This window comes from Sciurus vulgaris (assembly GCF_902686455.1).
Source record: "Sciurus vulgaris genome assembly, chromosome: 9".
NCBI lineage: Eukaryota > Metazoa > Chordata > Mammalia > Rodentia > Sciuridae > Sciurus > Sciurus vulgaris.
In genome coordinates, this window is record NC_136469.1 from 111,205,275 (window position 1) to 111,218,129 (window position 12,855).

The 12,855-nt window shown below is 37.5% G+C and overlaps 1 protein-coding gene across 4 annotated transcripts in view; it reads left to right on the forward strand.

Annotated features, from left to right (window-relative positions):
• ATP8A1 (ATPase phospholipid transporting 8A1) overlaps positions 1-12,855 on the forward strand; it is a 217,640-nt gene that overhangs the window by 120,320 nt on the left and 84,465 nt on the right. For all 4 annotated transcript variants that reach the window (XM_079152800.1, XM_079152799.1, XM_079152801.1 and 1 more), the window contains one exon: positions 11,703-11,841. In XM_079152800.1, the coding sequence (XP_079008926.1) occupies positions 11,703-11,841 (139 nt within the window). The remainder of the gene's footprint in view (positions 1-11,702; positions 11,842-12,855) is intronic.

Sequence of the window (12,855 nt, forward strand, 5' to 3'; positions counted from 1 at the left end):
ACATTGGATATTAGGAAAGTCTAACTTGTTCAGGAATAAGGTCACTTAGTTAACATGCAAAAGGGACTGTCAGAGTCATCTCAGATGCTCCGGCTGTCTTGACCCACTTGGAGGAGGAGTATTACAGCTTCACTCTGGTGCTATGGACAGTAACACCTCCTGGTCCCCCTTTGTCACCACTTGGAAGAATTTACAGTTGTCTCATTTTCATACGACAAACTTGACCTGTTTTGTCTTCCTTAACCTCATTCTTTTGAAAGACAGTATACTTGAATTCATCATTTCAGCTTATGAAACCAGTTATAGTGTTGGTCTATAGTTTTTAAAGTCAGATTATTTTTAAATAAGCTTAAATTAAAATTATATTTGCATTTATTCAAAAAGAATTATAAATCATTTCCTGTGGCTTGGGAGGCTGAGGCAGGAGGATCGAAAGTTCAAAGCTAGCCTCAGCAAAAGCAAGGTGCTAAGCAACTCATGAGACCCTGTCTCTAAATAAAATACAAAAATAGGGCTGGGGATGTGACCCAGTGGTCGAGTGCCCTGAATTCAATCCTCAGTACCAGTCCCCCCCCCCACCAAAAAAAAATATTATAAAATCTTAAGTTTCACTAGCAATAGTTTCTCTGAAATTTCTCACCTATTTACTTTGATCTGTCACTTTAATTTTATTCTAACATTTGAAATGAATTATTTTTGCCTCTTTCATAATATTCTGCTGCATTCCTTTGAAAATTAATAGTAGAGAGAGTTCCGATCTTACTTTCTTATTTTCTAATTGGAATATGAAGGTGTGCCTTCATAGTAAATATAGCTTTCTTAATTTTTTATATTTATTTGCTTCAATAGAAAAATGTGATTATATCTTAAGCACTGCATAAATTACCTACTATTAGCTTCTATGTTTATGAAAGCAAATCATGTATCTTGAGTGTTATAGAAAATGAAGCAGTGTGATATAATATTATCAAGAGTGAGCATTGATTGAAGCAGTATTTTCCTGGTAGTAAGATTTTTTTTTTCTTGTTTTGAGGGGAAAAAAAGCAAAATGTAGAAACTTCACTGTTGGTTTTATCTGGTGAAGTTTTTCAAAATAGATTGTGGGTCAGAGGATCATTTTTGTGCTGGAGAGCAAAACCAGAGTGCTATAATTTTTGGCATCATCTAACTCCTTTGATCAGATAGCAGAGTCGTATCTTACATGCATTTATAATTTGTGATTAATGTATATCTACTAGATTGAAATTTCATGAAAGCAAGTCATAATTATCATATTCATCACTGTATCTCCAGTGCTTGACGGTCTAGCCTATGTTAATTACTCAATAAATATTTGAAGAACAAATGAATTATTCAATTAGATAAATTATTCAGAACCTGGAGCTTAGTAAGTGCTTGCTTAATGAAAGCTTGGTTCCTGTACCAGTACAGTCCATGCTTTCCCCACATTGAAGGCCTCCGTATCAAATGTATTGTCACTAAGGATTAACTTAGGGATATAGTGGCAAAGGAGCTGATAATTTTACAAAATGCATTCTTTAGACGTTTAGGCTCATTCACTTAAAAAAAATACTGCCAGAGTTTTTATATATATATAAAGATTCAACAATATTTATTTGAGCACTAGAAGAGGCAAACTCTGTTCTGGACTCTAGGGCACAGCAGAGGACAGAATTAAAAAATCTCTACCTTCGAGTGATGGAAGATAGACAGTAAACTTGTAAACCAACAAAAAAAGAATTTGGTTTTTTTGTTTTTGTTTTTGTAGTTTTCCCAGACAGAATTTCAGTGCCCTGGACACTGAGATGAAGCATTCGGGTGGGACAGTGAGGTTACGATCTTTTTTTTTACATTATTTTCTTTACTTCTCCCTAAAATATGGTTGACATTTTGGGGACCTTTAAGGACTGCCTTGATGTGATGTAATAAAGATCAACCACTGTACTCAGTGTGACTAAATACAACAGTTTGGTGCTCCTTGCCACATGTGGCAACAAATGGTTTAGAAGATTTCTAGAGAAATATAAAACTTAATGGAAAACAGGACCTTTCTTGAACACTTATGGCTGCCAAGTTCATACTAACTTCTGTATTACAAAGGAATGCTTTTCCAGATACAACTACCACATCTATTCTTAGTAGCTGCAAATATCACTTTCATTTGTACTAAAAGCTAGATGAAAATTTACATGATGTGCTGGTGATTTCATGGTTTAAGATTCCAGTGGTTTCCTGTTTTACTGTTTGCCTAAGAACATTTGCAGTTAGTCATCTCACCTACTAATAAGACCTGTCACTTTTGGAGCATTTATTAATCTCCAGGTCCTCTACTTTTTACCCTGATTATTTAGTTCAGGGACCTCAAAAGTGAGGTACACAGATGTTCCATTGTAGTGAGCAAAGAAATGTTAGAACTTCTGTTTCAGCTTAGATTTTACCTCATTTTAATTTTTTTGCATTTTTTAATGCACATGACTTATTAATATTAATAGAACAGAAATGTTGTACAAAAACATGACTGTGTCATATGTAAAATACTCAACATGTTTTCCTAATATGCCCCTCAAAAATAGTTTGAGACAACTGATCTAATTTCATCCCCAAAAGAACCCTATTAAATCAGTATGATTAGGCTTTCTGTTGTGGAAATTGATGCTTAGGAAAGTTATTTGCTGAAGGACATCTATCCATGATGGTTGGCACAGCAAAAATTGAAATCTCAGTTCTGCCTTAATAATAGTCCATATATTATGTTGCCAGCTTGGTTTAGAAAAAGGTAGGAATGTGGGCAAAATATTGGAACCTTGAAAAGTAAAATATAATCAAGCATGTAGTTGCATGCCCACTAGATCAGCATGGGGTAGGGGAGCATTGGCATATTTTGGACTCCTCCACTTGGTAATCGAAGCAGAAAATATACTCTTTTCCTTAAAAATAAGGTAGAAATATATTTTCCATGGCTTTCCCTCAACTTTAGAATCTTCCTATTTAAAGTGCTTAATATTTTCTTATGTCTCTAATCACACGCTCCTCCTTTCTTGCATGATGGATTCCTTCTCAGGAGCACTCGTGGCCGACTTTCCACACGGGTAGCTGTCTTCTGACTCAGATAAGATGGATGTGTTGTTTTTGCAAGCTACACCCAGTCACTTCTCAAATCCTGATTCCTTTCAGCTGAGTGTGTGAATTCTGGCCTTATGTGCTAAGCCCTTGGCTCTGTGAGTTCAAATGTGATTTCTGTGGTTCGGAAAGCAACCAGCTAAAACCTTTTTCTTGGCCTTGGAAAAATTAACCAGTTGCCTAATTTCTTCAGAAACATGCAAATGGGTCATTTCAATGGTTTAAAGTTCTCAGCTTTAGTTTCATAGTCCAGTTTAAACTGAAAGGAGAAAAGGTGGGAGGTTCCCTTTTAAGTACAACTGCTCCTCGTGTGCTAAAAGATGCTGCAATGAACAAAAGCTCAAGAGCAAATACCACCCAATGCAATGCAGAACAGACAGGAGCCCAGCGATCTCTGAGATCTACTGTTGTTGAGTGGCTCTGAGAATTCCAGAAAACATCTGCGTTCCAGGGTCACCATTTTAAAGCTACACAAGGTGATGACTGCAGTTGCTTCTCAATTGGTCTGGTAGCCACTGTTCTTAATCCATCCCGAACCAGACACTACAAGTTCCCAGGTAGAGAACTTTCTGAAATGTAAATCTGATCCTGTGTCTCCCCATCTAAAATTCTCACCAGGTACCCTTTGCCTTTGGAAACTTCATTGGAACACACTGACCCTTGATGGTCCATTCTCTGCCTGCTTCTCCCACCTCATCTTCCTCACCACCATGCCTCACTGCATTTATTGCTCTCATACTGACTTAAGGGCAACTTCTCAAACATGATAGGCTTTTCCATACTCTGTCTTTGTACATGAATTTGTTCTGTCTAGAATTAACTCTCCACCTCTCCTGAGTGACTAAATCGTAAGTCATTGTTCAAGATTTAAGGTCAAGTGTTGGCTCACATTGGATGGGTTTCTTTAACTATTCAGACTAAACAAATACTTCTTTCCTATATTTGTCATTTGTTATGCACATTAAAGTACATTTGTCATATATAAAGCACAGTACTAGCAAAGTATTTTTTGAGATATGGTATAACATACAATAATGTGATTAATTGGGGGGAGCATTGTTTCTTTGATGGTAACCCTATATCACAGTTAGGAGGTTTTGTCTGAAATTTAGGGTTGCACAAAAAAGAACAATTAGGACCAGCAAATCTAGGATCAGGTTAAGGGGAAAGGGTAGGTAGGAGCTGGACAAGGGAATATCCAGAGCTATCATAAAGGAACCACATGCAGAGATAGGACACAAGGATTCTGGTCTGCAAATTCCAGCCCAATGGCCAAATCTACCCACTGCCCTTTGTAAATAAAGTTTTATTGGAAAACAGTAACATCTATTGATTTACATAATATCTTTGGCTGGTTTTCTGCTCAGCAACAGATTGAGTAGTTGCAGCAGAGAATGTGTGATCCTCAATTTGCCGTCTGTTCTTTTATAGAAAAATTTTGCCAACCCTGCTTTAGATCAGCAACTTTCAGAGTTAGGTTCTCAAACCAGCAGCATTGCAGCCACTGCACCTTCCCAGCCTCACCCGAGACCCATTCAGTGAGCAAGTCTGGGTGCAGGACCCAACAAGGTGGTACTGAGCCTAAGTGATTCTGATGCCTGATAAAGTACGGATAAAATCCTGGCCCTGTGGCTAATTCCTCGGGCTTGGTGAGTCTTTGGTGGGCAGGGTTAGATGAAATAGCAGTAGAAGATGGGGAGGAATCCAACAAGTGTTTGCTGATGCTTTCTGAAATGGAAATTCCTTGATGCGGGAGATCACTCTCTTATCCCCAGGATCTTGCCCAGAACTACCTGCTCAATGCATCTGAATGAATAAGTGCAGGTTATGTATTGTAAAGGAGCTCATCTCAAAATGTGAATGTGGGTCTTGCAGGTGAGAAGAGAATAGATACACCTGGCAGGACTGGGGCTAAAACCCACTCACAGCAATAAAGTATCATCAAAGACTAAAGAACAGAGATAGATGTTTAAAAATGTGATGATAGTCAGAGAAGTCTCACTTTCATTCCATCTGTCTTAGTTCCCATTTGCTTCCTTTGTGTATGTACTGATTCTTGGGGTTTCATTCTCACCATCTCACTGAACTGTACCTGTTTGACCTCAGAAAACTGATTCAGCCTCCCGAAAGCTATTAACTGGAATAATAAATGACAAATACTGAACAGTGTCTGGTCCATTTTCTCTGCTCAGGAGGTGTTAGCTGCTTCTTCATCTTCACCTTCCTAGTCGTAAGCTTATTTCACATTGACATAAAGGTCACTATATATTACTGTTATTTATCTGTATTCACTGCAGTGGTAAAATTTTGCATGCCAATATTACATCTTTATTTGTCTTTAAAGAAACTTCATCAAATTGCCCATGTTACAGTCTCAAGCCTACATTAATATTATGAGCTTGATCATTATACTTTTCTCACTTAGAAACCTAACATAGACTTTTAGAAATACATCATCTTAGCACTGACAAAATCTTTGCTAACATGGAAATATAGGTCACTTTGAGGTTCTGATACTTAGTAAAATATACATGTATTGGGAGAAAAAACCACAATTCCTAAATCTGTCATAATACATTTTACCAGACTACAGAAAGTTTTTGAACACTCTACATGAAGCTTTTTGATCTGCACTAGGGTAGAAATTTTGTATTTATGTGCCTTTTATAAAAGCCTACATAATTTAGAAACATCTGAAAGAGAAAATAAGATTATTGGGGGCTTTACTAGGTGAATAAATATTATTTCATGATTTTTCAGTGATAACTAAATCTATAGTATGTCAAAGAGTCCTCAACCTGAAACCTTTATAACTTTTGGCATGGTGACAACTTGAAAGTAAAATTAGTATTTTGGATTTTTTTTAATTCCATAAATGCCATGGGAATTTTATCACATTTCAACACTTTCTGAATATGTAATTCCCATAGTGCCCATTAGTGACCATCTGTGTAAGGTAATACATATTTGGGATGAAATTGATTACAGCCCGAACACCCTAGTGTTATGATCAGGAAAAGCACGCAAAGTTCACATCTTTTTTCCTAATGATCTCTATGTAGCTGAAGATATTAATTTCCAAAGGCAGAACAGCCTATCACTCAAGATCTTAATCTCTCAATAAATGACACCAGGGCCAGAGGAAAGGAGTCTGCACAGCCTTGCACTAAAATTACTAAGTGCTGTTCCCAGGAAGCTCTTAGGATAAAGGGAAAATGAATAGACTTTGGGAGCACAATGTTTTCTTTATACACATCAGTGTAGGTCTATGGCAATTTTGCTGAATATTCAGAAATGTTTTATAACCCTTGTAGAAGTCCCTGTTATCATAGCCACCAACACACTCCAGGTTGACCTACATGTAACTTTCCTGAGCTTTCCTTGCTGATCCTACATCTTTGGTCCTTTGTATTAATTTTGCTTGCTTTGAAAACATTTCCCTTCTACCTGTGCAAACCCAGGTGCTTTCCTTACTTCAAGTATGATTTCAACGTGATCTCCAGTGAAGTCATTTTATTTTTTTAGATTTGTGTGTGGTGATGCTTATCTGTGTACTTTCTCAGCTCATTTTTCCCCTCAAGAGTAGAGCTAGTCAAATATATTTGACTGTATGTTTCTAACGAGTATCTTGACTCTCAAAAGTATGGTGTTACCTAGCATTTTGTGAAATATATTACAAAACATAATTATAGTTTTCAGGGGGATCGTTGTAGTGGTGGTTTTTGTTTTGGTTTGGTTTGGTTTAGAGAATTTCAAGGATTTTTCTTACTGAACTATCCCTGATCATTAAAAAACCTTATCATAGCTTCCATAGAATATTTAACATTTGAACAAGGCTACGTCCTGTTCCTCACTGGGATGTGAGCCAGAATGATGTAACTGCAAAAACCCTAAAAGTAACTGGAAGAACTGATGGAGTTGTTGTCTAAATGTTGAAATATAGCAATTATAATGCTGGCACAGCTGATGCCAAACTGTTCCTCCTTTTTTTCTTGAACTACTTGATGATAATTATTCATCAGGTTATGATAGATTTCAAATCTGCTTCCTATTAAAGGTAATAAAACAATATTATCTTCTTAAAGAAATTTACCTTCCTGTTTTATATATTATATACCAAGAAGTCATGCATCAAGTCTATCTAATAGCCCTGTGCATTATTTGGAACTGAAAAGAAAATGGTCTAGATTGCAGCAATATATTTTAACTTTTGGATTTTGGATTTTGTTTTTGTTGAGTTTGTCGTGAGCTCATTTAGTGAAAATACTGACTGCTGCTTCAATATTATGGAGATACAAAGGTGATAGGACATAGCCCCTACTTTTGAGCTAAACTACCAGAGTCACACATTTAAACAGCTCTTCTTAGTATAGGTTGAATATCCTTTTTCTGAAATGCTTAGTAATAGAAGTATTTTAGACATCAGATTTTTCCAGATTTTAGAATATTTTAGGTTCATCATGAGATACCTTGAAGAGGAGACCCAAGTATAAATATAAATTTGTTGTTTGTATTTACCTTTTTCACATAGTCTGAAGATAATTTTATATCATAGATATTCATATTTTTATTGTACCTAGGTTTTAACTGCTACATCACATGAGATCAGATGTGGAATTTTCCACTCATGGCATCATGTTGGTGTTAAAAGCATTTCAGATTTTGGAGCATTTCAGACTTCAGATTTTCCAATTAGGGATGCTAACCCTCTATGGTAAGATGTGTAAAGAAGAGAAAAATTCTTAGTGCAGCAGAGGGAAAAATTTGTTTTGAGAAGTAAAGGAGAGCTGAAAGTAAGCTGTAACTTTCGAGTCTGGCGTTATAGAATACACCAGGTTTCACCAGCAAGTGAAGAATATGTGATGTATCTATTAATAGACAAGAATTTTTGCATATCCCCTACAAACACATTGCACATGCACAGCCGTCTGTAAGTCCATTGTGGCAGAGACTATTGACTGACTAATTTAAGAGTCATTCCCATGTGTCTTCTGTCTTGATGCCTCCACTGTGGAGCCAAGAAAAGCTAAATGCTAATGGTTAGGAGTAGACATGTAACAGATTGGGCCAATTGGCCACGTTTAGAAATATGATAAGGACTTTTTGAAATATTTTGGTTTTCAAATAAGAGACAGACCCTGTTGATATTACTTCCCTACTCTTGTCTTCAATATGGCTGCTATAAATACACCATTGAGAGCCACTCTGAGACATTGAGAACACACAGGAAGATGAATGGAGGTGTGCTTGAGCCGCCAATCTCATGACCACAACTGCCTGCTTCAGTGCTACCCAGGAGGAAACTCACACCTTCACTTAAGACATTGTGAGTCAGATTTTTCTATTACTTGCAGCCAGAAGCATTCCTTACTGATACAGGAATAAGCCACACACGCAAGGGTGTGGAGAGCAAGTCTGCCAGCACCGTTTTTCCAACTGCACATTCTCACTTCATATCTCTGTTACATCTTGATACTTCTTGCATCGATTCAAGATTTTTCATCATATTTGTTATGGTGGTCTGTGGTCAATGATCTTTAATATCATTGTGATTGTTTGGCGGGGAGCCCCACAAATTGTGTTCATACGAGACAGTGAAATTAATTAATAAATGTTGTGTTTTCTGACTGTTCCACTGACCAGCTGTCCCACCATCTCTCTCCCTTTCCACAGGCTTCCCTATGTAAGATACCACATCATTGAAATTAGACTAATCAGTGAACCTACAAAAGTCTCCAAGTGTTTTAAGTGAAAGAAAAGAGTTTTCTGTCTCTCACTTTAAATCAAAAGCTAGAAATGATTAAACTTAGCAAGGAAGGCTACAGCCAAGTAGGCTGAAAGCTGGGCTCTTCCACCAGTTAGCCAAGCAGTGAATGCAATAGGAAAGTCCTTGAAGGACATTAAAGTGGCACTCCAGTGAACACATGAATAATAAGATAGCAAATCAGCTTTGTTGCTGAGATGGCAGTTTTAGTGATCTGGATAGAAGATCAGACCAACATTCCCTTAGGCCAAAACCTAATCCTGAACAAGACCCTAACCCTCTCTAGTTCTGTGAAGACAGAGAGGTGAAGAAACTGCAGAAGAAAAGTTTGAAGCTAGCAGAGGTTGGTTCATTAGGTAAAGGAAGGAAGCCATCTCCACAGCCTAAAAGTACAGGGTAAAGCAGCGAGGGCTGATGGAGAACTGCAGCTTCCAGCAGAGACTGATGGTGAAGGTGGCTGCTCTCAGCAGCGGTTTTCAGTGTACATGCAACAGCCTTATATTGAAGAAGATGCCATCGAGGACTTTCATAACTGAAGAGGAGAAGTGCATGGCTGGCTTCAAAGGACAGACTGGCTGTCTTATTTCAGGCTAATGCAACTGGTGACTTTAGGTGGAAGCCAGTGCCCATTTACCATTCTGAAAATGCTAAGAATTCTTCGGAATTGTATTAAATCTACTTTGCCTGTGCTCTATAAATGGAATGACAAAACCTGATGTCATCGTATCTGCTAGCAGCATGGTTTGCTGAATATTTTAAGCCCATTGTTGAGACCTATAGCTAAAAAAGATTCAAAATATTACTTCTCATCGACAATGCACTTGTCACCCAGGAACTCTGATGTGGACATACGATGAGATGAATATTTTTGTGCCTGCTAATACAACATTCATTCTGCAGCCCATAAACCAAGTAGTAATTTCAACTTTCAGGTCTTATTATTTAAATACAATTCATAAGGTTATAGCTTCCATAGATAGTGCTTCCTCTGATGGAGCTGGCAAAATAAGTTGAAAAGCTTTAGGAAAGAACTCACCATTCTGGATGCCATTAAAAACATTAGTGTTGGCCTGGGGTTGTAGCTCAGTGGTAGAGCACTTGCCTGGCATGTGTGAGGCACTGGGTTCAAATCTCAGCACCACATATAAATAAAATAAAGGTCCATAGACAACTAAAAAATATTTTAAAAAAAAATAACATTAGCATTTCATGGGAAGAGGTCTAAATATCAACACAGGGGCTCAGAAGAGGTCAAGTCCAACCCTCATAGACGATTTTGAAGGATTTGAAACTTCAGTGGAGGAAGGAACTGCAGATGTGGTGGGCATAGCAAGAGAACTGGAATCAAAATTTGGAGGTGTGACTGAATTGCTGAAATCTTTTGATAAAACTTTAATGACAGGAATGACTTCTTATGGATGAACAAAGTGGTTTCTTGCAATGGAATCTGTTCTTGGTGAATATGCTCTGGAACTTGCTGAAACAATAGAGGATTTTAGAATATTATATAAACAGTTGATACGCAGCAGCAGGGTTTGAAAGAGCCAACTCCCAAGTCTGAAAGATGTTCGAACGTGGCACATTACAGAGAAAATATTTATGAAAGGAAGAGTCCATCGATGTGGCAAACTTGTCTTATTTTAAGAAATTGCCTCAGCCACCCCAGCCTTCAGCAGCCACCACCCTGATCAGTCAGCAGCCATCCTCATCAAGGCCAGACCCTCCACCAGCAAAAAGATGATGATTTGCTGCAGGTTCAGATGACCATTAGCAAATTTTTAGCAATAAAGTATTCTTAAAGTATTTATATTGTTTTAATTTGTTTGTAGGTTGGGATTGGGGACTGAACCCAGGGGCACTCAACCACTGAGCTACATCCACAGCCCTTTTTTATTTTTTTATTTTTAGACAAGGTCTTACCAAGTTGCTTAGAGTCTCACTAAGTTGGAGAGGCTGGCTTTGAACTTGGAATCCTTCTGCCTCAGCTTCCGGAGCTGCTGGAATTACAGGCACGCTGTACCACATCTGGCTACGTTGTTGTTTTAGACATAATGCTATTGCATACTTAACAGACTATAATAAATGATAAACATAACTTTTATGCAGGCTGGGAAACCAAAAACAATTTACGTGACTTGCTTCATTGTGATATTTGCTTTATCAGTGGTCTAGAACCAAATCCACAATATCTCCAAAGTACCCCTCTATTAGTTGTGTTCAGTCTTGTGTGAAGGATACCGTCTAATGAGCAAACCTCTATGACACTCTGACCTCCTATGCAAAGTGGAACAATGAGAAAAACACTCAACCTGTTCTTTCTTAAAGTCACCAATGCTATCATTTTATTTACTGCTCTCCTCCTTGTTTATAATTTTATCATGTATATACATTCCCTGATAATGCTTTAGATTGCAATTTGACAGTATTAGCATATATCCTTATTTTTTTAAAACAAATCATCAAAATTGCTGTGGTAATCTTCCTTTATTCTGTTTGGTAGCTCCCTGGTCCTTTTTAACTGACTTTCTTTTTTTGCATTTTGTTTTGTTGGAATGTGGTATTGTTTGTTTTGTTTTTAGAATCAGTTCCTTACCTTAGGGAGACAGTAAGGCAAGACAGCCTTACTGTCATGGAAAAAACGTTCTGGATGAAAAACAAAGATCCTTAAGAAAGAAAGCTCAGTGGAATAGTTGGAGCTTACACCTAAGTCCATGAATTACCATTGTCTCTGATTTTGAAACAAATATGTACTTTAATTCTTGTTTTAAAGAATCTAAACAATTGATTCTTAATATTTTTACCACTCATTTTTTTCCAGAACCTTCAACTACTTGGAGCTACAGCCATTGAGGATAAATTACAAGATCAAGTGCCTGAAACCATAGAAACTCTGATGAAAGCAGATATCAAAATCTGGATCCTTACAGGGGACAAGCAAGAAACTGCCATTAATATTGGTAATTCCCTTAATTCAGGTGCTTTTTAACAGATAAATATGTTTTAAAAGATGAATTTGAGATGTTTCAAGATTTGGAAGAGTTGATATTTCAAGATTCCATATTTATATCATTAGGCCTTACTGTGTGTTTATTTACAATTTCAGTACTGCCTTTTCATATGCAGCGGTTTCATATGCAACTAAATTTTAGCTCTTTCAACTAGATAGACCCTTTCTCAACTTTGCATCCTGCCTCCCACATTCCATCCATGAGGGGCACATGTAGATTTGTCTGTGAGGATCTAGGGATTGGGTCTGTGGCATGCCTGTGTACTAACACTTGTTTGTGTGACCAAATGTTGTTTCTGAGATAGGAAGTAAGAAGGTTGCTAGTTTGCATTCCTCTTACAGTCAATTACAATTTTTCTGAGGAAAAAAAAAAAACAAAAAACACATTAGCTCAAGCCACCATAACAGAATTTCTTATACGAGATGGCTTAAACAATAGAAACTGATTTTCTCACAGTTCTGAAGACTGGAAATGCAAGATCAGGGTGCCCAGGGTTGGTTTCTGGCGAGGCCTCTCTTCCTGGTGTGCAGGGGGCTGCCTTCTTTTGTCCTCACATGTCCTTTGCTCTGTGCATATGTACTGCTGATGTCTCTTTTTCTTCTAAAGACACCAGTTCTATTGCATTAGAGCCCTGTCTTAGTCCCTGTGCATGGCTATAACAAAATGTCCTAAGCCTGATAACCTGTAAAGAGAAGAACTTTACATCTCACAGTTCTGGAGGCAGAGAAATTGAAGGTCAAGGCACTACCAGATTCAGTATCAGATGAGAACACACTTTCTGATTTACAGTTTGCATCTTCTAATTGTGTCCTCACCTGGTAGAAAGAGCTAGGAAGTTTCTGAGGCCTCTTTTTTATAAAGGCACTCTCCCATTTACAGGAACAGAGTCATCCCAACAGCCTACCTCCTAACACCATCACATTGGTAATTAGATTCAGTATTGAATTTGAGGGAGACATAAAC